General features: G+C 39.0%; 1 protein-coding gene across 3 annotated transcripts; it reads right to left on the bottom strand.

Moving 5' to 3' along the window:
- Positions 1–1,797: 1,797 nt before the first annotated feature.
- LOC122822313 (SEC14-like protein 1) lies at positions 1,798–14,238 on the bottom strand. Of its 3 annotated transcripts, none has more exons than XM_044100887.1 (17): positions 14,018–14,238; positions 13,706–13,790; positions 10,186–10,335; positions 9,940–10,071; positions 9,486–9,614; positions 9,175–9,367; positions 8,275–8,384; positions 7,655–7,844; positions 6,833–6,921; positions 6,687–6,757; positions 6,386–6,557; positions 5,724–5,858; positions 3,806–3,940; positions 3,351–3,602; positions 3,084–3,262; positions 2,141–2,266; positions 1,798–1,993 (listed from the first exon to the last, which is right to left on the bottom strand). In XM_044100887.1, exons 2-16 carry the CDS (start codon positions 13,766–13,768, stop codon positions 2,161–2,163), a joined length of 2,106 nt encoding a protein of 701 aa, XP_043956822.1. In that variant the 5' UTR covers positions 13,769–13,790; positions 14,018–14,238; the 3' UTR covers positions 1,798–1,993; positions 2,141–2,160. The 3 variants fall into 3 exon arrangements, with proteins under 3 accessions (XP_043956822.1, XP_043956820.1, XP_043956821.1); XM_044100885.1 differs by having other exon boundaries at positions 2,165–2,266; XM_044100886.1 differs by having other exon boundaries at positions 2,165–2,266; positions 13,706–13,787.
- Between the last annotated feature and the right edge of the window lie 9,867 nt (positions 14,239–24,105).

Here is a 24,105-nt window from a genome sequence, read left to right as displayed (position 1 = left end):
GTTTTTATTTTTTTGATTTTTTTGAGGAAACAAAGTTCAGATAATTAGACCTGTTTAAATATTGACAGCAGGACCCGGGGAGAAATTCTGAGAGATTTCTACATGACTGATAGCTCAAGGACCCTATGCAGTTTAGTTTGTAAGTCTATACAGTTCTGTTAAAAAAGGATTTACCCTTTAAAAGTGTTGTCTTTTTTTCCTTTTGTCACATTTGCATGTTTTTAGATCATCAAAATGTCAAAGAAAGAGACTTTTTGATGACAGAAATACAAAACGTTACCTTCTTATTCGCTTTCTTCACTCTGCTCCACCAGACTAGCGGCAGCAGCAATTAGCTGGTCTAGTGAGCTTCTCATACGAACTACTTTCTAGTCATGTAGGAATGGTTGAAAAGGGCATAATGGAGTAGCTTTGTTGTGACGATGTGATGAAGGTGGCATGTTGGAAAGGGTAGGAAACTCCTTAAAGAGACAGAGACCAATTTAAGGGTGTCAAATTGTGAAGACAAACATCTTTTGAGCTATTTTTGACATACAATATAAATAAGGTCAGTGTTTAGCCCCATAATTCTTCAAAAGTACCCTACTACCAGAATAAATAATGTAATTGTGAAACAGCTAAGTACAAAATAGGCATGATAATATTCAAGCTTTCACAAATGCTCTGAAGACATAGGTAACCTTAGATTTTCCTATGACACAACTAAAATATCACCAAAAAGAAAAAAACATATGCCTTATTTTAATGAAGTTAGTAAAGACGCCCAAAACAGTAATAAGAACCTCCCTTCGTTCCAAAGCTCACCACTCGGTCAATTAGTCATTTTAATTTCTTGATCGCAACAAAATCTGCACAGCTAAAAGAATTTAGTCTCCGACACCTTGGCGCTCCCTAATTAGTGTTTCTATGTTAACACAAACTAGAATGACTATTATAAACATTGCTAATTATGATGATGTTTTTCTCAAGGCATAACGGTACCAATGCTTAGCCTGCATGCATAACTGCAAGTGCTATTCACAGATATAATGAAATGACTCCATGTTTGACATGAACAACGCAGGTCCACCACAGTGAAAAATATCTGAGTATGCAAAGCCTTGCAAAAGTATTCCTACTCCTTGAACTTTTTCTACATTTTGTCACCCAGCAACCATTTATTTTATTGTTTTGCTTTTTTTTGTTTTCTTTTGTTAGGATTTATATTTCAGAAATAAGTTCTTATGTGTTGATCAGTCATAAAATTTCACCAATGTAACAAAATGGCTTGGTTGTAATGAGGCATAAACATAGTTACCCAACAAGTTTATGTAACATTAAAAGAAAGAGTTGATGATGTGTTCATTTCATTTCTTTATCTCCTGTGATATCTGCCTTAGATAAGGATCTTGTTCAAGTGGGTGGTTAGAAAGTTTGAGTTTAAATAATGTTAGGATGAGTGGAAACATGACACAATGTTGCAATGCAAACAGAGAAAGTGGGGGGAAAAAAAAACAAATCAAAACATAACACAAGGAAATTCAATTAAGTTTTAGCAGGAAGCATCTGATAAGTTTATGGAAATTAAAGTTTTATGTAAATCAGTCCACTGTCTGGCCCAGTGCCAGATCACAGGGGACTGCGCAAGACTGAATTCAAATGAGCTGCCTAGGAACACTAAGCAGTACAAAAAATAAGTCTCATGAAATCTGTAGAGTGTGCTATATGCACTTAGAAATCCACCCCCAAACACTCATTCCTGTTCTCACATTATAAGCCCAACACAACATGACTAAATCAGACACTCTTTCAGAACACTGGGAATGAAGATTTGCTTTATTACAACAGTTATTTCATGTTACATTAAAAGCAGAGGCGATCTGCTACTACAATGTAGAACCGAGTGCCGTCCAAGTCAGAGACAACACTGACATCTAGTGGTCAATATCAGCAACGTCACGAAAGGACCAGCTGTTCAAACAGCCTTTCGTGTCAAGTCATCGAAAACTCCTTCCTGTAGTGTCATATTATGTAAATACACATTTACTAGTGAGTTAAATTCATGTCATAATTAATATCTAAGAGTATGAGTAAACTTTACTGTCAAACAGACATGTGAAACAGGTCTAATAATGCTTAAAGAAAAATTAGGTTTTTGTGCCTTTTGCCTTTGGATGGATGCTACCTTGAAACAGTTGAGCTGGCACAGGATCGGCCAGAGGAAGTGGTGGCGGCGCTGAGCTGTGAGAAACCACTCTGACAAGACTCCAGACTGGTCATGGAGCCCCTGAAGCAGCAGCAAATGACAAAAAGAAGAATTCAGTCTCACATGATCACCATGATATCCTCCTATACACCTTTAAAATGAGGACGTTTATCTGACCTCAACAATTAAACATTTAGTTTAATTTCCGTCACTGCATGGCCAAATCCTTTAAATATTCAGAAAGCTTTCAAAGTAATTAGCCAGAACATTAAATGTTGCATAAACAGTAAATCCTGCTTAATTATTGTTTCGGGGTTCGTTCACAAAGCTGGCAAATGCAAACCAAATCTCTTGTTTATGCCCATATAACACACATATCCAACTTTTTCATGGCTAAAACCTAAACCTAACCTAAAAGCTAAAACCTGTCAGCCAATCAGATTGCTTCAAAACAACCAACGACTTCCTGTTAGGAATTAAACATTGTGCCAGGAGGTTAATTTATGACACTAGAGAGGCTGAAAAACTTTTAAAGATCATATAAAACTACAAAGTTAGTAAAACACGAGACAATATTGATTGGGAATCACGTCAAAGCACGTATGTGGATATATTTATCACAAACTATAATATGTGGGCCTCTAAATCTCCAGTTTCCAATGTACACACACACAAACAGAAATGAGTATTCTCAAATCTCCACTTAGGTCGGAGGTTTTATTATTAATAGTTTTAATGTGTGGATAAAAGACCAAATCACATGCAAATTTATTTCGTTTCCCAAATATCTGGCCAAGTACGGACTCGGCCTAAATCTGAGCCAAATTTATTTCTGCACATCTAAGATAAATAAAAATGTAAAGAAAGACAAAACAACTAAGGTTCAAAGTGTGTTTACCTGAAGTCATGGGAGCCCAGTACTTCAGTGTAATACATGATCTTGCATTTGTGGGAGGAGACCTGCAGGGTGGCCAGGACGTCATCCACCCGAGGCAGGCTGGAGGCGGCCGAGGCTGCGGAGCTGTGGAAGCGCCACTGCAGGATGTAGAAACCGGGCCAGCGCGTTACGTGGGAGCCCTGTCTCGACAGGAGGAGGAATTGGCTGGTGGTGGGTTTTTGATGCAACAAATGTTAACACTACATTAATTATCAGAAAATCTGCTACCTGCACACTTTCTCCCTCCCTGCAGGTCAGGGCTTTTTCCACCATGCTGTAATCTTTTCCCAGCACCCAGTTCTTATCAATCAGCTGAGCGTTCACCGCCCCGAGGGAGGCGATGCCGTGAGCTCCCAGGGAGTCTTTCTTCTGAGGCTGAGGGGCCCGCTTGGAATGATAAATGTTGAAGAGCACATCTCCTTTACACACATCAAAGTCCCAGGTGATCACAGACGAGGCCTCTGTGATCTCGATCAGCACCTGAAAAAGGATGTGGAAGATAAGAACCGTAAGGGGATTATTATTTTTTTGGTTTGGAATTGTGAAATGTACATTATTTTCCACTTGGTGGCAGTGTAATCCAGAATAAAATGCACAAATCAAACTAAACGAACAGAATTGTTCCAACTTTAATGTGCAGGACTCAAGCTGGCCAAAGGAAGAGGAAGAAGTTGCCAGTGCACCTCATAAGGCGCTCCTTTGAAGATGCTGGCACTCTTATAGATGGAGTCGGTCAAGAGGCAGTTCTCTTCACTCTCCAGCTCCTCCGCTGTCCGGTACAGGGACTTGGGGACAGCGCTGCCCTCAGGGATCTCACACTAGACAGTAGAAAAGAAAATATAAACACAATAAGTACTTGTTTGTAAGTATTTAATTTAGTGGAAAAAATATAAAATACAACAACGAAAACAGTTCAATGATTCTAGGCTTCCCTCCCTTTGTCTGCAGCGTTACTCTTCTGAGATACTTCAGAACAAAGTTGTGCCGCTCGTATCGCTTTAAAGCTGTAATCACAAGGTGATTTCAGGCTAATGCTGCTGCTCACAAATAAAGGAGCTTTAGTCATGGTAATTCAGTTGAGCTTTAGAAAGAAAAAGAAAAAGAAAAAAAAAAAAAAAACAACAACTCAGGTTTCAGAAGGTTGATTTAAGAAAAGGTCAGTATGTCTGAATGTTTGAATGGCTTAGATTGCTGAAATTCACAGATTAGGTGCACTGCAGAAACAAGTAGGCAAGATGTTTGGGTGAAAACGGCATCAACTATTACTATATAAAAAAATAAATACATAACACAATGTAAAAATCAAGGCCATTAGACACTAATGAGCTTCTGCAGGACTAAGCTAATTTAAAAAAGGAATAGAAAGCTATCTTGCGGTGCTTTGAATAAAAAGCTAATTTTTATTTGAACTATGAGTACTTTCACCCTACCGAGGACAAAGTAAAAAAAAAAAAAGAAAAAAAAAGCATCTCTTTTGCAGTACTACACTTTGTAGATGCAGTTTGCTAATCTTTTGAAGCCCGGGGCTGGAGTGTTTTGCAGCAATGCGTCGTAGGAGAAAATGCAGACAGATCATATAACAGAATCACTACATAGTGTAAAAAAAAATAAAAAATACCACTGGCTGACAAAGTGAGCAACTCCCAGTCCAGACCTGCTACCTACCGCCAGCTTTTAGCTCAATATGAAGAGATAAATAAATCAAAAGGTGTTCTCAAAAGACTGAGCAGCTCAAGTTATAAGTCAACATTGGGTGGGGAAAAAAAGAACAATCTCTTCTACTTACATTTATCACTATTAATAAATAAAGATCTATCTTGTCTCAGAGCCAAGGTTTTTTTTTAGGATTTATTGATAATTAATTAATCTTGCAGTACTTAGTGAAAGTAATCACACAACTTTAACCTTATTCCATTCCACGCTACAAACATCCATGTGTTTTATTTTATTTGATCAAACATCACTATCCACTGGATAATTACTCTGGACAGAGGTGATATATAAACGAAATGTTTTTTGTCTACATAGAAAAGACACACACCTAAACACACCTTTTCCACTATGAGAAATGAAGATGGCACCATCATGCTGACTTGTTTGAACTAGTCAGAGCTGCAAGATGGGTTTAGCTAAAGATATTGCAATCCTAAAGAAAAACCTGTCTGAGGAACCCCAAATACCCCAACCTGCAGCCAAAGATGCAACAACATATTTTAGATCAGAGTGTATACCCATGTTAGAATGGCATAGTCAAAGCCAAGACATACATTCTGTGCATTTGTGGAACAGAGTGAATGTCGCCCTGAGCAGACGATCGCAAACTTGGTTTGAACTATTTTGCAAAGACGAATGATAACAAAGTGGTGCAAAAAGAATTTGAAAAAAAACAAACTGCTTTTCGTTTTTCACTCAACATTTATGACCTGGAGTTGGTTTGGCAAGAAGCTACAATAACGTTTCAGGACTAAAAGGTGACAAAATTTAAATATGTTCAATAGGTAAAACACCAATTATCTCCTTAACTAAAAACAGCTTAAATCTCAAATTATAATCTATTTCAATGAAACTGGGAGTTCTATTCAATTCAAGAGAGAAATTTACCAAACAGTCCCCCCCGAGAAAGTCAGGGATGATCTCTCTGTCTATGTAGTCCACTAAACCTCCGGGACCCTGGTAGTCTCTCCCAGCGTAGACCAAAAACTTCTTACGAGTGTTCTCATCAATCAGGGGGCTGACCTGGAAACGAGAACACAACAGGTATTGGGATATGCAAGAAACAGCAGGGTCCCTCATTATGAACTCAGGGGAAAATAAAAAAAAAAAAAAAATAATCAATAAGCAATGAATTATTCATGTGGGAGGAATAAATGCGTTGGCGGGATGACGGCGTTATAAAGCATCCACATCTGCATCTTAGAGCATTCTCTATATTCGTTTATAATTTCATTATCTGTTCATCAATAACTGGATGCATCATTTACATGAACCAAACTGCTAAATTATCATAGAGCTTTCTTGTGTAATATTATATTCATGGGTTTTTCTTTTGTTTGGTGCTATTATTATCCTTCTCAACTGCATATTGCTTCAGCAATGATGAAATAACGCCGCGGTCCCTGCATATTTCATTTCTTTGTTCTTCTTCTTTTGTCACTTGCTTCCACCCGACTATTAAGCATTATTTCAGCTCACAAAACTCTAAATCTGTAGCTAACAACTTCAGTCACATCAAAAGTAAGCCTGTTTTTTTTTTTTTCCCTCACCAAAGTCCACAGGACTGGAAACACCCTGGGTGCTCGCAGAATGAGCAGGCGGCCCAGAGTCTCGGGGTAGTTCGCCTCAACCACCTCGATGATTCTCAGGAGGGCTTTAACTCCCGGTCTCCACAGGTGGCGCATATTTAGACCCTCCAGATCCACCAGGCATGTCCAGCAGCTAACACATACGCACACACACACACAGACACACGCCCACATACAAAAGTTAGCAACTTTATTCAAGCTAAAGTACACCTATCAAAAAATGAGACACCCAAAATGCTGGTATAAATGATTTTCTGGACACCTGATGGGTCGACCAAAGACTCTGGTGTTCTCCTCACAACGCTTCAGTCCCTCCTCGTTAATGGAAAGCACCTGTTTACACAGTGAACATGTCTTGATAATGGTTTTTGTCTAAATTGAACATATATATGTGTGTGTTCTTGTTACCTGTCTCAGCAGAACCTCTTCCCCCAAGGCTCGCACCAAGCCCTTGGTGTCCATTTGACCAAGACGCAAAACATACAGAGGGCGGCCATCTGAACAACACATTTCACACCGAGCAGAACTAAATGCATAGAAATGTAATATGTGCACATAAAAAGTGGAAAAAAAAAGAAGAAAAAAAAAAGAGTGCTTAGCAATAAGCATCTACAGGATTCATTTTTGCCCAGAATGCTTTCCAGGCTCGAATGAACTGCAGATGAAAGAAAAGTAATCCACCTCCCACTGCCTGACTTGAGTAACAATTTGTAAAGAAAAAATGTTCATGCAAAAACAATAGATGGAAATTTTATGTTTGATAATAAAACTTCATAAGGCATTACAGAGCAAAAGAAAGAGATAAACATAGAAAGATAGAAAAAAAAACAAATAAGGAAGGATGGATGGATATTGCAGAAAACATTCATGACATAGATTTGCACTTGAACATGTTCCCTGAAAAAGAAGATTGGAGTGTTGGTGAGTAACCCAGCAACTAAACCTAGTTTGAAATTAACATATTTAGTAAAACACAGAAGACATCTTGCATAATTCAATATTATTTTTGTTCAATAGTTTCTATATGAAACTACTGAGGACAGCAGGACGTTGTCTTAATAAAAAAAAGTGCAAAATATACTATTTAATTCCAGCTCAGTTCCTTAGCAGAACTGTTTGAAGATGAAACTGTTTTCAACCTAAATGATACACTGCCTCAGAATTTACTGCAAAAACAAAAATAATAGAATGTGAATTTACTTAGATATTAACTTTTTAACAACCACATACCTCTGTCGTGGTGGTGCCACCCTCCGGTGTAGTAATCCTGAAGCAGCTGTGGGCGCTCCCAGGTGTCCAACAGGAAGTCCACCTGGTGCTGCTTCCTCCAGGTCAGAGACTGGCACAGAAACTCTCTGGCCTTGTCCATGTTGAAATCTCTGGCCTTGAGGAAGCGCAGCACATGCTGATCCTTCGGGATCTGCACACAGAGAGCAGAAGTCAAAATAAACTTCAACAATGGCCTCGCAGTAACTGATTTAAAAAAAAAAAAAAAAAAAACACACACCCTGTGGTGTTTTGAAAATGATTAAAACATCAAAAATAATACTGTTACTTGGTTAATGTGACCTACAGTGTAAAAATATATTTTTACTATTCATCCGTCTTAATCAAAATTATTGTGTCAAAGTTCTGCCTGTACGAAAGACAAAGTTTTGCAAGATCTTTAAAAGCTGCAAGTTCTGTGCAACACCGGATACCAGTTTATTCATATTTCTGTCCAATGAAACCAAACTGTTGAAATACACACAAAATCAAAACTTGACATCTTATGCTTAAATGAAGTCTGTCAGCAGTAAAACTGGCTCAAATGTAAACACAACAGCACAATCTGCTCGTGTTTATGTGACCTTGCCCTTGTGGGTTTCCTGGAGCCACTGGCGCAGTCGGATGAGACAGCTCTCCTGCAGAGGCGTTAAATCGCCAAGGTAACGTCTGATGTAGTCTGCATCCAACTTGTCTAGAAGTCAAAACGCATTTACAATAGCGAGTTAGCACATGCGGCATGTATCAAAGAGAAATGCCAGGCATTACGTACACAGTTTGCAGGTAATTGGTCAGTTTCGTCGGCTTATTAAAATCCCTGCAATCCCTCGATTGTAAATCATTCTATCAAGAAGCTGCATGAGTCAGCTGTGCTTTTACTCATGTCTAAAGTCTAAACTACATCACAGTCAAGTTTGTCCTCAGCCCCAAATCTAAATCCCAGCATTTAAAAGAATGAACTCAATTCTCTCTTTGTTTAAGAAAATGGGAAGAAGAAAAAAAAAAAACCCTGAAAAAACATAAAGATTTTAGTTCAGAAGTAATGATGGATGGACAGACGGGTAGAAAACATAGCTTGATGGAGAGACAAATTCATAAATAAATGGATGGAAAAAGAGATGAACTGATGGGCAAAATGAGAGACTTCATTAAAAATAAAGAGTCCTCAGTCAGAGGTTTCTTCTAGTTTGTTGTAATACAGATCGCTACAGGAAATCTTTCCAGGCGACAGCAATCACCATCTACAATAACGCTGTAATTAAAGGAGTTACAGCTATATTTAATTTCCTTTTGAGTTCAAAAAAGTATTAGACTTTAATCAAATAGACACAGATTAAAAAAAAAGGGGGATAGAGCAATGGACAAGCAAACGAAAGTGATCTAAACAAGTCAATGGATGGATCTATAATTTGTCCGATTATGTAGGACCCCTGGTGTCTCTCAACACACTCATGTGAAACTAATAAGTGGTTACATTTACTGACCATCATTTGAACTGGCCATCAGCTCTGTGGGATTGGCCAAGTCTTTGCCACAAAGCCCTTCAGTGGTGCCACTCATTGGGACAGATTTGCCAGCAGAGAGGAGGCCTCTTTCAACGGTGGGCATCCAGCGAGGTATGCAAGTTACTCCTTCTTCCTCCAGCTCTTTGAGGTGGTACTCTATTATTTCTTTCCCCTTGAACAAGTGGAGGACACGCGAGCTTGTTTAGGTTTGACGAAAAATAAATAAATGAATAATTGAAGCAAATACAGAAGGCTGATCAAATATTCATAGGCCGGTTTTGTAAACCAACCTTTTTAATGCTGCTAGCATATTGTTTCATGGCTATCTTCTCTGCTGTGCTTTCGAAACCAAAGAAGGATTTAATATCAAGGCTAGCTGTTTGTTCAAAGCAGGTCCAGTCCTCATTCTCGGGATGAACCTGCAGAGGAGGACAAATAAAAAACATTGAACGGAATCATGATGTTAATTAGAAGACATAAAAAATATAGATGATGGAGTAAATTTAACATTTTTTTTTTTTGGTCCTGGAGGTAACTCAGTCAAACTCCTTAAGAGATAAGATTACGAGGTCTGAGATTGTGCTAATAAAGATCAGAATTGTTATTGGAACATAGAACAAAGCTACATGCACAGTAGTGTATGTAGTGCAAAACTCAAGTGCAAAACATAAAAATAAGATAAAAAGGCGAAACAAGGCTTTATAAAGCTCTTGTTGACCTGAAAAGGCGTTTCGGTCGGCTTACCTTGTAGCTGCAGCATTCCCAGACCATGACTCTGCTGGAAAATGTCTCATTGTGGACTTCGATGTGAAGCGTCCTGTCTCTGCGATTCAGCGTGTTCCTCTGAATAAAGTACAGATATTCTACACCTGCAATCTAATTGCGGAACAAAGAGAAGCATCAAACTGTTGAAGAAAAACAATCTGATTACATCAACTGTTGTGCCTAACTCTTGGCTGCCAGGTCTGTTGAGGGAGCAATCACACATACTCGTTTGAGAAGTCGAGGGGCTTCCACGTCGATCGTACAGCGTCTCTCGGTAACCACCACGGCGCCGTCTTTGCTTTCACTTTGGCTGAGGATCTCGCTGTCCACAAACACGGGGATCAGCGGGCACTTTGGGAACCGCCTGGCGTAAGCCTAAAACACAAGACGATTGCTGTGTTTTTGCACGTAGCATCATTCCCCGGGTCTGCCCGCTGCGTTCCACTTTGGGCTGCAATTTGCTGACAGCACAGCGTGGCAGCATGTGATTCCAATGTCAGGTGCAGACTCGTTTAACAGCAAGTAGCTTTAACCGTTTATGTAAAAGCATAATAAAAGTTTATGTACTGTGCACAGCGACGACCTGCAGCTGTGCCAGATTTTACAAGCGATGATTGCTTTGCGCATTACGAGCCTGCAGCACACGACCATCTGCCCAGGCCGACAGAAGCAGGGGCTCACCTGTCGATAGTGATCGAGTCACAGCAGAAACAGGAGCTGAGGGAACAGCTGCATGTGTCTGTCCAGGTTCTCACGACAAGGTTTTGACAGGTGACTGAGAGGCGGAGAGACGCCTGGAGCTTTATGAAGCGAACAGATATCTTTCCAACGTGGGGTCTTTAAAACTTGAAAATATATTTTTTTTCTGCTGTGGGTTGACTCAGAGCAGCTCCACACTCACAAATCTGTTCAGAAATGCACCATAACTAAACAGCTTCGGATCAACTTTATTAACATTTATTATTATTCAAGATTAAAAAGCTCACAAAGATGACGTCTATTTTCCGCTTCATCAACTTCTAACGGAAATCAGACGTACTGGATTTTAGCTTGATGTATCAGAGTTAAGTTAACTTTAAAGATTTCTATTTATTATTCAGAAATGTTGAAAACAGTTTAATTTTCCTTCGATTTCATAATTGCTTTGAGTTGGTTAGTCGCATATGATGCTGAAAAAATGGAACGTTTTAAAAAAGATCAAGAGGTTTGAATACTTTTGCGAGGCTCTAAAAGACTGCGAACCACAAACATATAAAGAGGTCACACATTTCAAACGTCTATAATGCTCTCAGCAACAACAGCCTCCATCTCTCACTCTCTTAGTTCAACATAGTGTTGCTTGCACTAGCCGCCTAAATAATCTGATGAATTTAACCGAAGACCTGAAACAGTGTTTCATTCCTCAGGTGTTATTGATTAAATCCAATTCTACAAGTGCCAACCTTTTGTGTAAATCTTTGTAAAAGTGGGAGCAAAGAAAAAGGCCACAATAGTGAGACTCATTTTTTCTATAAAGGCCTGGGAGAGTCATAAAGAGGTGTCATGAAAAGGACGACCAGGATGTCACTGTGTGCACATCCAGTAATATCCAGGACACTGATTGGGACTGTTAGCTAGAGTAATAACTGTCAGTGGCAGGATTAGCCAGGGGCTAATGAGAAAGCTGAGAGATAAATGGGAGCGGTGGACTGTGGTAGACGGGATGTTCTCTTTTCTGCTGTCTCCTCGTAGGAGCTGTTATTAGTTTTCTAAAGGGCTGCTACTGAGTCTATTTTCAATAACCCGACACACTAAGGACCTTAGAGCAGTGATTTCTTTGAAAAGGCATCAAAATCGCCTTTTGCAAATGGCAACCATGCAATTCTATTTCTAAAGTTTAACTCATATCGATGAAGTCCTGCAGCAGGTGCAGAATAAATGGTGACTGCAGCAACACTGGCTTTGCTCCAAAACTGTGGACGTTACATAAGCTTTTAGCTTAGTATATAAAGTTAAGGAAACATAAACCCAGAGAACAGGTTGTAAAACGAGGGTAAAATACAAAATTGCCTCAGTTTGAAATCCAATTTTTTTGTTACATCTGTCCTACTTTTGCATTGCTAAAAGAAACAGAAGCTTAATCTCTGGGGGGGAAAAGGTAGAGAAATTGGGATAGCTGTGACATATGTCAAGTCAAAATAAATTTTTTTCACAGCTACCACAGATGTCTTTTTTTTTTTTTTTTTTTTTGCTTAAATAACATGCCAGTGAAAAAGATGGAAATTATTTGCATTTAAAAGTAAAGTCAATGTGTGAAGAAGTTTCTTCAAAGAAAAGTATTTTGTTGAACAGGTTAGAACTTTGACGTGTCCTATTTGTCTTCATGCTCCACTTTTCTATCACCTAACATACACACACAATCGGCTTGTTATGCATTTGAAATTATGTTCTAGCTGCAAACTTGAATAATTCTATGCAAGATTTATAATGGGTGATGTAAAAATGTTAACTTAGTTGCTAAGCGTGATGGCAGTTGGAAGGCCTCCTAATTAAATGGTTTTTAAACCCCACACAACCTTAAACCAGATCTGACAGTAACGGTGTAAAAATAAGTATTTGCTGGACAATTAGTTGAAAAAAAATACATGAATAAAATAGAAATATAGGGCGTTTTGTATCCACACCATATATTTTTATGCTTTTTAACTTGGGCATAGCATAAGTTAAAAAGCTTATGCTATTCCCCATACCAAATTGGTATATCAAATTGACTCCCTCTTGTATTCAAGAGAAAAGTGTATTGAGCTTTCAGTTTAATGACTATATAGTTTTCTTTCTAGTTGAGAGCAGTTTCGTCTAATACTGGCATATACTCCCGTAACTGTAACACAATGCTGTAACTGCTTAAATCTAATCTAGGTAGAATGTATCAGGACTGTTGATTTAAATAATTCCAGATGGCTGAATTTGTCATTCTTGTATGCCAGAGAAAGGCTTAACGACTTTCTTTCAACCAGGTGACAAGCAGTGTGCATCAACATGTCTGGTGGGGAGGGAGTAACAGATTGTCCACTGTGTTACTATGCTACATCCAACTGGAGAAAACTCTACCCTCTTCTACACGTACAGTATATGTCAACTTTTAGGATTTTAAACTAGGAACTGTACGCCACCCCTCCGCACCCCCCGCCAAAAAAAACTTCAATATATTACGATTCTTATTTGATTATACTAAGATACAACATAATACTCCTCAATCCTCCAGAAACAAACTAAAATTCCTTACATAATGAAACCTGAAGAGGACTGCTCTGCTCAGTGATTTTATGACTTGTTCTTTGGTTATCTTAGTCTTACATCACCTGCACTTTGCCAGCTCTTCATAGTTAGAAAAGAGAGCGTCCAGTTTGAAGGGTGTAATCTGTAACCAACATCTAACTTCAGGATAAAATGACTGAGAAACAATTATCTTAGCCACTTATGAAGTCATCAGAAAGCTTGTGTGCTAAGTTTTTAAAGAGTCCCGTGTACATGTGAGGCAGTATCTTCTGCACACATTAAGATGATACTAAGGTTTAAACATAAGTCATATGTACTTACTCGTCTCCCAGCATTTACTTAGTGGTTCGAACTAATATCCCTGAAGGCACAAAAGACTACAAACATGTCCTACTAACTGTTTGGTCCGTTTTAATACGTCTAGAACATAAACCCAGATGTCCTCTGTTAGAGCCAATATGGCCCTGAAGGAAAACCAAATACTCACCGCCATTATTAACTCAAACGGCTGCTTGTAGACCCGAACAGGGGACTGGTACTGCTGCACCATGGCTGTAGCTCTGCTGTCTCTGCTGAATGACAGTCATAACACAGTTTATCAAAAGATGGCAGCCAGTTACAAAAGCGGTAAGCTAAGCGATACTGTACACAGAAAAAAAGCTACGATAGCCACAGGACGATCATTTTTTCATGATATTTATGAGTAAAATTGTATAATTTGTTCTCGTTCCTAAGACAAACGACAAATTCCCCATGTTAGTTCCCACTTAACGGACTTCATAAGGCAAAAAACGCGAACCTGAAAAACGCAAAACTTGATTTTCAGTCCGAAACGTTGATGCCTCAGTGAAGTTGTCCGGTTATTAGTGCATCCATAGTGTCAACACCACACGGAAAAAGTAGGTGAAAAGGTGGTTAATGGGGAGAACACCGCAGGTTATACAGCTAAAAGAAAAACATTGTGTCGTCAGCAGTTCGTTTGTCATGGAGACCCGTGGGCCAGTTAACTCCGCCCACTTCAGACAAACAGGAAGTGAGTGTGTTTCAAACTTTCCTCAATTTGCTGATGTAGCTTTTTGATTGTAGCTTCTTTTTTTGCTAGTTATTTAATCTACTGTAATATATAGTATTTGATGCTCCTTCATCACATCACCGTTTTAGTACACCTACTATTTCAGGAATTATTTTTGTTAAAACACATTTTAATTTACATTTTTAATTTAAAGACAAAAATGTTCTTCCTGTGGAGTGTAACCTTCCTCCCTTGAAGATTCTGTCTAAAATAAATCTTTATATGCCATCTAGTGGTACTTTCTTCTTGAAGCTCTAATACTAGATCTTGGTAATTATTCAAAAATTACATCCTCTAAAAACGTTACTAAGGCTTGCGTATTTTCTGGAGCTAACGTAACTCAGAGATTTTAGTAAATGGTACTTTTGTTATTTAAGTTATTTGCAGTAGATTTGGTCAACCACCAAACCTTGGACGTTTCTGTTTCACTAAGATACGATCTGTCTCTTGATAATGACACTTACTATGAGATCATATGATTTTATTTGGTAAATTAAAGTAAAAATGTGACATCTTTTGCCTGTATGTCAATTATAAAATAACTTCATTCATTATTTAGATTTTCATAAAACTTTCTCCATGCTTAAATAGAAATTGTTGCTGCTGTTTAATCATGATAGTGAAAGGGAGAAAAATAATTAAGAGAATCATATAATTTGAGACCTGAGTATTATACATGATTGACAAAACAGAAAACAAAACAACTGTAAATCCGAAAATGATGAATTGGTGTGGTAATATTAATACTGATTATTAGAACTGGTTTGTTAAAAAGCTGTTTCAATTTCTGTTCTCAAAATCAATTTGAAGCATTTGATCATCTGTAAGACATATGACTGCTCTTGCAGGAAATTGATTATTGACAGTCCAGATAGCGTAAAAGGGAGGGTGTTGAATTATTAGCAGTTTATGGCTATTCTAAACAGGGAGCAGCTTCCTTAGTGACAAGAAATAATTCTCTAATAGCACATTAGAGTAAATAGGTCAAATCGTCTTCAGGACATATCAAAATCTTTTGTGTTTTGACAGAAAGGTAGTGTCATTATGTATGTAAAATTGACATTATTGAGTCAGAATTTAGATTTGATTTCTGATCAAATAAAAGAACAGTAACAAACACAGTGAAAGATGCCATATTGTTTTTTTTAGTCAAGTAAAATCAAACATTTGATCCCTAAATATTTGCAAGGCACTGAAGGGATTAATGTATTTTGTAGGTCATAGATTATTAATAGGAGTTATAAGGGACTGCTTTTCAACATATTAAAATGTTGAATTCATAACAGATTACCTCTGTCTAAACTGGTACTTTAGTCCTTGGAATGTAATTAAATGTCTGCATGGTTAACAAAGCACATGTACTAAGATGTTTATTTCTTAAAATATGTTTTATTACTGATTAATGGTAACTACAAGCAACTATCAAACAATCAAATTTTGCTTATTTAAGCAAAATTATGAATTGCTTTTGTTATTTTGGTAGTGCTAACTGAAAAAAAACCACCAAAAAACTTTTAAGGTGTGACCAATATTTAATCAGACATGTTCATATCCTATAATCTGTCTCAGAGGATTTAATACATTAATCTTGCTAAAGTATAAGGTTTGACAGGACTAATGTGGCATGGAAATGATCGCAGAAACATGCTTTCTATAACAGGCTCACGCTATTATTACTGTCTCTCAACAGCATCAGATTTGCCATCCCATGGCGATGCAGCTGGGGCTTTATTGAGACTCCTGAAACAACATTGGCATGGCTAAAATGAAAGCTAATGGATATGGCAGCAAAAGCTCTTGGAGTACAGCGGGGCACATCTTGAATGGGGGAAATGAAATCATAACAAGCAAGTTTTCCTCCCAATTGATCTCTGATTTAGTGTCACAGATATGGTTCTTCTCATTAATTGACCGTATACATCTTGGATAAATTTGCATCACTAGCACAATCATTACTTTTTCACAAAACACCAAAAAGGAGAAGACGTTTTTGTTTTTTTCTAAAGCGCTGTTCAAAGTGGATTGGGGCTGTCAAGAGTGATCCTTCAGTGCATGCTTTTCTAAAGGCCTTTCTCACATTGAATTCTTTTTTTTCTTTTTTTGTATGAGTGGGTGTTTTCACTCAGGGTAAAAATCTTGGTGTGTCTTTTTCATTTTTTCCGCTCTGGTTGTGATCAAGCGCCATAAAAAGCATGCTTGACTCTATTATGACAAAGAAGATTATACTTTCAAATTCATATCCTGCCTGCCATATCCTACACCATAGTTGGAACATATCACAATAACATAATGACTCATCTGTTTGCCTGGACTAGCATAATCACCCGTACTCTAAGATATCCGAGGTGATCACTGCTTAGGAGACAAAAGTGGGAAGTGAAATTCACTTTTTGAGCTTGTTATATTCTATATTAAGCTAGCTCAATCTTTAGGTCAGTTTTAGTCTAGACTGAAAATGCATTACTATTATTTTATTGCTAAATTTGTAATAAAATTTTATTTTTCCTTATTTTTATCTGTGATGCGCTTTAACTATAGTGAAGTGCTTTAGTTAGCTGAGGTTGTTACTACTCTGCTATATGAATAAACTTTGAATTGAATAAGACATTCAATTCAATTCCAACTACACACACCTGACCACCTCTCTGACATGCGTACCCACACTAAAGCATCCCTCCACGGACTGCACCAATCAGTACACAGGGCCAAAGAGTTTGTGAGCCTGATTTGAGAAATTCAATTCAATTCAAGAAAAACTAAAAGTTACACAAGTTGAATAATTTTACTTTCAGTTAAAGGCAAAACATGGCAAAGAAATAACAGATGGAAAAACCAGCTCTCACCGGTGCAGCTCTTTTGCATTTTGTCATAAAATGTAATTGCAGAAGTTTCTGCTAGAATTATATCTTGTATTACTGTAGTAATTATGTTGAAGATAGTGCAGAGGAGCTTTAATTTACATCCCAAAGCTCAGCTGTTTTCTTTTTTGTTTATCTCTAGGGATCACTATGAAGACTATGTAAAGGTAACCAAATAAAGAGACTGAGCAGAATGCACTGCAGTCTTTTCAGGTTGTTCATCCCAGCAGATTTTCCCTGAAGTGTGGAGGTGCAATGTTAGAAGATGTGGGAAAAGCTGCAGTCCCCTATGTTAAAGCTCATGGCAAAACAATAAAAAAGACTAATCCATTTCAGCTTGAATGAAAGCTGAAATAGTTTAGTAGTTTTTTGACAAGCCATAATTAAATTTGAAATATCTTGAATTGTAGTTATGGATGTGTGACCCTTCAACTAGAAAATCTCGTCACTTCATTTGAGACCTGTTGAAAGATATCTTGTTTTATTATTCTGTCTGGTCAGAAATGTAAATGCAGACATCTTAAATAATCATTAATAATTCGTCAAAATGCAGTTGTGTTTAAAACTCATTTTTAGATATGAGGAATATGATTACAAATATTCAGACAGAATCGATTTTATGTCAAAACAACTTGCCAAAATAATGGTTGTTGAAAACTAGATGGCAAAGGTTACAAGATGAACGCAAAAAAGTTAAACTGACCCATAACATAATTACTTACATTTTGGAAAAGGTGCATGCATGTTATTTTTGTTGTGAATCCTGCAGTTCATCGGCATAAATATATTTAGTTTTAACATGTTGCATGTACTTAAATATCTTCTTGTGTGGCACACATTTCAACACAGGAAATACATCCTCAAGTATTAATAACCCTGCTATTTTTTTTTGTCAGCACCTTGCCTGCTTTGAGCTCCTCTGAATTCCAAAGTATTGTATTTTAAAGACAAACGTGAGGCCACCTGTCTGATAGTTACAACAGAAACTGTGAGTCATGCAGACGAACAGTGATTCAAAACACAGCAGCAAATTCATAACAAAATGGCTAAGCAAAAAAGTCAGTCAAACCCCAAAGCTAAACCTGAGGTAATCTTGTGCTAGATGTCAAATTCATGCAAAATCTTCCTCAAGGCACACTGTCCTACATGTTTTAGAGGTTTCCCTGCTTTAATGTACCCGATTCAACTGATTGCAGTTCAACAAATGCCTGTTAATCAGTAATCAATTGAAATCATCTGGACTGAAGCAAGGAAATACCTAAAACATGCAGGGCAGTGAGCCTTGAGGACCAGGGTTGGGAAACATTGGTCTAAAACACAGAGAACAAAAATACCTTCAAAAGAAAATGAGAAATTGTCATACACCAAAAGATTACTTCAAGTTACATCTGTTAAAAGCAGTTCTAGTACTGAGTGGAAACTTTCTGTTTCCCTTGACTGCACAGAATGGTGGGTCAAAAGCACTTTCTATAGAAGCAAAAGAGGTGAAAATGTTCTGCAAGACTCCCCAGGGAGATCTTAGGCACCTCTCCGAGTGCAGCCAGTTGAAATTGTTAAGGCTGTTAAAGCTGCAAGTACAGGTCTTGGAGCAGGGACAGACAGCTTATTAAAATACAGTAACATGAAATTCATATCAGTTATTTCTGAAATCTTTATAGTTAAGTGTAGATGACCCGTCAGCAACAGTCAGAGCTCTTTAGGACTTAGGATGAAACACCAGGCTGAAATATCTCAACCCGTTAACTCTGCCTAATATCACATTAACATTTATGAGACCTCTTGAATATTTCTTCAGGTCCTTTTATATCCCACTGCAGTTTTTATATAACACCCAAAGAGGTTCGACTGTCCAATCTGTTATAATCTAAAAGCTGTCACTGAATTTCCTTCAGCTAGCAGAAAACTTGGTGTTCAACCCTGTCTACTCTGATATACTTGAATGATATCCAAAGCATAAGCTCCTTTGGAGGTCGCCTAATTAGTAAATATAGGGCCTCTGTGTCAGCATTAGTTCAACCATTTTGTTAAGGCTTTGGAGGTTTGTCATGAAGACTAAGGATAATACCAGAGATCCACAGCTCCAGTGGGAGAGTCTGTTGACAGGACAAATGTTGCATTGAAAGCCATAGAAGTGCTTGTTTGCCTTTTGCCACAAGCCCTGTAGAAGACACAACAAACGTGTCATGATCCTCAGCTGTGTGGATTTTTAATTTAATTTGTGTTTCTGGTTTTGATCAATTTTACTTTCATATAATTTTAGTTTATTCCTCTGTGCTAGTTCTTTTTCTGCTTCTTCGTTTGCTCATTTATATGGAAGGCCTTTAGATTAGTTGCCCTGTCCCTCTTGTTTGTTAGCTAAAGGCTGTTCTCCTTTAGTTCTAGGTTCTATATTTTGCGAGGGTTTCTTATGTTTTCTACTAAACATTAATTCTATTAGGATCCCAAGCTCTTGTCTGCACTCTTGTCTGGATTTTGGTCCTGCCTCAAACCAGAACCATGTAGCTTGATCGATTTTGTCGTTTTATCGATCTGCAACCACATGTCTTGGACACTTGGGTGAAGAGAGGTGAGGAGCTGTCCACTGACTACTACCTTGTGGTGAGTTGGCTCCAGTGGTGTGGGAGGAGGCTGGTCATACCTGGCAGGCCCAAACGTGTTGCGAGGGTCTGCTGGGAACGTCTGGCAAACTCTCCTGTGAGGCAGAGCTTTTACTCCCACCTCCGAGGGAGCTTCAAACACATTCCACTCATGCATGGGAGGAGTTCAGAGAAGCCATGGAAAAAGACTTCCGAATGGCTTCGATGTGATTCTGGTCCACCATCTGGCGGCTCAGGAGGGGGAAGCAGTCCGGCACCAACACTGTTTATAGTGGGGATGGTGTGCTGCTGACCTCGACTCAGGACATTATGGACCAGTGGGCAGAATACCTCGAAGACCTCCTCAGTCCCACCAACATGCCTTCCATTGAGGAAGTGGAGCCTGTGGACTCTGGGTCGGGCTTTCCAGTCTCTGGGGACGAGGTTGACGATGCAGTTAAAGAGTTCCTCGGTGGCAGGGTCCCAGGGTGGATGAAATCCGCCCAGGCTTCCTCTGGGCTCTGGATGTTGCAGGGTTGTGATGGTTAACGAGACTCTGCAATGTTGCATGGACATCTGGGGAAGTATCCCCAGTTGACCTGAGTGGTGGTGTCCCTATTCAAAAAGGCAGACTGGAGGGGTCACACTCTTAGAGATAAACATATTAATATAGTTTTATATGCAATTTAGTAATTGCATATATATATTTACTGAGTGTGTTAACGCCGCATTCAACTCCACAACTATTTACATCTTTAAAACTAAACAGTTGAGAAATTAGGCTTCTTTTAGTCGCCCCATTCATCTCTTTCCTTGCTTCCTCCACCCACACAAACTGGTTTGTGTACATGCAATATGTATTGTGCTGCCTTTTGTAAGTCATTTAGAACAAGAGGTTGAAAACTGCACTAGAACGCCCTCTGCTGGATATTTGTTATATTGTTTTGGTTACGCTAAAAAAGAAAATAGATCCAAGATGGTGGAACGCAACACCGAACGGTTTATTGATTAAGCTGACTGTTATCCTTATACGTTGTGTTTCAGACAAGATTTGTTCGTAAGTATTGGTTAATTGTCTTTGTTTTATGTAACTGTGGCGTAAATAATTGTACGCTGAAGTCGTTTAGGAAAATGCTTTTATTTTAGCTTGTAGCAAGAATGGCTAATTTGCTATGTTCGTTTGCTAATACTAAGCCTTGTATGTTTCAGTTTACGATGGCCAAAGAGATGGCAGTGGTCAGAGGCCACTCTTCAATAAACAAGTAAAACAGATAAAGAAGTTTGGTTATTGGAGCGTCGTTGTCTGGCTGTCTAGCTTGCTGAAAGGTCGAAAACTCAGGGCGACAGCACAGTAAAGAACATCAGCGCAGCGGGCCACAACCACGAGGAGATATTCAGCAAATTAATCACGAGCCTGCGGTCAAGTAAAGCAGATAACATGGAGAACAAGGATAATGCAAGCAATACAGACACAAGTTCTAAGTCTACACGCTCATGTTCCAAACGTTCGTCCATAAGTTCTGCAGCATTAAAAGCAGAGCAAAAGCAGAGGCTGCACGTGCTCAGTTGGCGATTTCAGAAAAAGAAGCAGCCATAATGAAGCAGAAAACTGAACTCGAAGCTAATTTGCATATTTTGAGTTCTCAGAAGGCTGTTGCAGCTGCAGAAGCAGAAGTTGCAGTTTATGAAGAGGAGGAGGTTCTCTCAAAAATGGAGCAGGACTATCCATTGGTGGGACCACCTGCCAGCCCAAAACAGCGTACGGCAGAGTATGTTCAAAAACATTCAGACATTAGTTTTGAAGGCTTCTTGTTACCAGCAGATCCACTCGCCATAAAGCTGCACGTGAACAGTGTGAAAAAGCCATGAAAGAAGAAATGGACAATAACAGCTCACACAATGCGGAAACAGCTAAGCCTAAAGTGGCGCACATTGCACAACAGAGAGAGCGACTGAACCCCCCCATTCTACATCCGTTCCACACTCCTCAAACATCAACAGAGGCACAAGGTGTACAGGAGATTACCAAATACCTTACACGGAGAGAAATGTTAAGTTCAGGACTTTTGCAGTTTGATGACCACCCAGAGAATTACTGGTCATGGAAAATGTCATTTCAAAATGCTATTAAAGATTTGAACGTTACAGCCCAAGAAGAGCTAGACTTAATGGTCAAATGGCTGGGAGCTGAGTCTGGACAACAGGCAAAAAGAATCCGCTCAGCCAACGTCTTTAGTCCAACTGTAGCACTGGACCTTGTGTGGCAAAGACTGGAGGAATCTTATGGTTCTCCTGAAGTAGTGGAAAATGCACTGTTAAAAAAGATCGAACAGTTTCCCAAACTCAACAACAGAGACAATATAAAGTTAAGAGAGCTGGGTGACATTCTGCAGGAAATTGAATGTGCGAAAGATGGAGGATACTTACTAGGACTGTCATATTTGGATACGGCTCGCGGAGTCAATCCCATTGTGGAGAAGTTACCCTATGGACTGCAGGAAAAATGGATTGCAACAGGTGCAAAGCACAAAGAGGAACATAAAGTTGCCTTTCCCCCTTTCAGTGTTTTTTCAAGATTTGTAAGACAACAAGCCAAAATAAGAAATGACCCAAGCTTTGATATCACACCTGCCAACGCAAGCTTCAAAAAAGAGAAAAGCTTCAAAAGCAATAACAGGCAAGTGATTACTGTACACAAAACAGACATCCCTATAGACGCAAGTTCATTTCAGACTAGTTACAGTAAGCTTATAGAAAGCCCCGACAAGGTTTGTCCTATACATAAGAAGCCTCATCCACTTAAAAAGTGTAAAAGTTTCAGAGCAAAACCCATAGATGAGCGCAAATCATTTTTAAAAGAAAACAGAATCTGTTTTAAATGCTGTGGTTCTACTCAGCATCTAGCAAGGGACTGCAAGGTGCAAATAAAGTGTATGGACTGTGGCAGTGACAGACATTTAGCAGTGCTACATCCAGGTCCACCCTCTGCTCCATCTGAGAGCTCTGAAGCTGGTAAAGATGATGGCGGGGAGACGCAGGATAGTGCAACTGTCTCAGTTGTTTCTAAGTGCACAGAAGTCTGTGGTGATGTAGATATCCCACATTCATGTTCAAAAATAAGTCCTGTGTTAGTCTACCCAGAGGGAAATAGAGAACAGGCAAGAAAGATGTACGCAGTTCTTGACGAACAAAGTAACAAGTCTCTAGCTAAGTCTCAGTTTTTTGAGCTCTTTAATATTAAGACACGCTCAGACACTTACAGGCTCAGGACATGCTCAGGACTGTCAGATAATGTTGGCAGAACAGCATTAAACTTCACAATTGAGTCAATAGATGGTAGAGTAAAGCTCCCACTTCCAAACCTCATTGAGTGTGACATGATTCCGGACGACAGAAGAGAGATTCCGTCTCCACAAGTTGCTATGAAGTTCCCGCACTTACAGAAAATAGCTGAAAAAGTGCCTCCTGTAGAAGAACAGGTACCTATTCTTTTGCTCTTGGGAAGAGACATTATTCAGGTTCATAAGGTCAGAGAGAGAATCAATGGGCCACATAGTATGCCCTATGCACAGCGTTTAGATTTAGGCTGGGTTATAGTTGGGGAAGCCTGCATGGGGAAGACACATAGACCCCATAATGTGAATGTGCTTAAAACCCATGTTCTTCAGAATGGCCGTGCTTCTTATCTCTGCCCATGCCCCAACATGTTTCAAGTCAAGGAGTCAAGTGGTTGTAATTACCAACTCAGCACCACACCTGCCTTCCAAAAAGATATTGAAAATACAGCTATCAGTCAGCTTGGAGAAACGGTGTTTGACAGAACAGAAGATGATGACAAACCAGCATTGTCAGTAGAGGATAAAGAGTTTATTGACATTATGGTAAAGGAAGTGTACCAGAATGAAGGTAATAGCTGGGTGGCACCTTTGCCATTCCGCTCTCCTAGACCAGAGCTTCCAAGTAACAGAGAGCAGCGCTCAAACGCCCTCCAGTCCCTCACGAAAACACTGGACCGGAAGCCTGAAATGAAAAGACAATACACAGAGTTCATTCAAAACATGCTGGACAACGGCCACGCAGAGGTCGCTTCACCTTTGGACTCAGACAAAGAACACTGGTACTTACCATCCTTTGGTGTGTACCACCCACAAAAACCTGACCAGCTGAGAGTAGTTTTTGACTCAAGTGCAGAGTTTGAAGGACTTTCCCTTAACAAAGTCTTATTAAGGGGACCTGATCTAAACAACACGCTAGTAGGTGTTCTTATGCGTTTTAGAAAAGAGCCAGTAGCATTTTCAGCTGATGTGCAACAAATGTTTTACTGTTTTGAAGTGAGAGAGGACCATAGGGACTATTTGAGATTCCTTTGGTATGAGGATAA

This window comes from Gambusia affinis, linkage group LG19 (genome assembly GCF_019740435.1).
Source record: "Gambusia affinis linkage group LG19, SWU_Gaff_1.0, whole genome shotgun sequence".
Taxonomy (NCBI): domain Eukaryota; kingdom Metazoa; phylum Chordata; class Actinopteri; order Cyprinodontiformes; family Poeciliidae; genus Gambusia; species Gambusia affinis.
This window is presented reverse-complemented; position numbering and strand designations above follow the sequence as displayed.

Coding starts and splice junctions, on each gene's coding strand:
- LOC122822313 (XM_044100885.1), bottom strand. CDS start 13,768: ATGGTGCAGCAGTACCAGTCCCCTGTTCGGGTCTACAAGCAGCCGTTT. Junction 6,758..6,832: donor AAGAGGTTCTGCTGAGACAG/GTAACAAGAACA, acceptor CTGTGTAAACAG/GTGCTTTCCATTAACGAGGA. Junction 2,267..3,083: donor CTGGGCTCCCATGACTTCAG/GTAAACACACTT, acceptor CTGCTGCTTCAG/GGGCTCCATGACCAGTCTGG.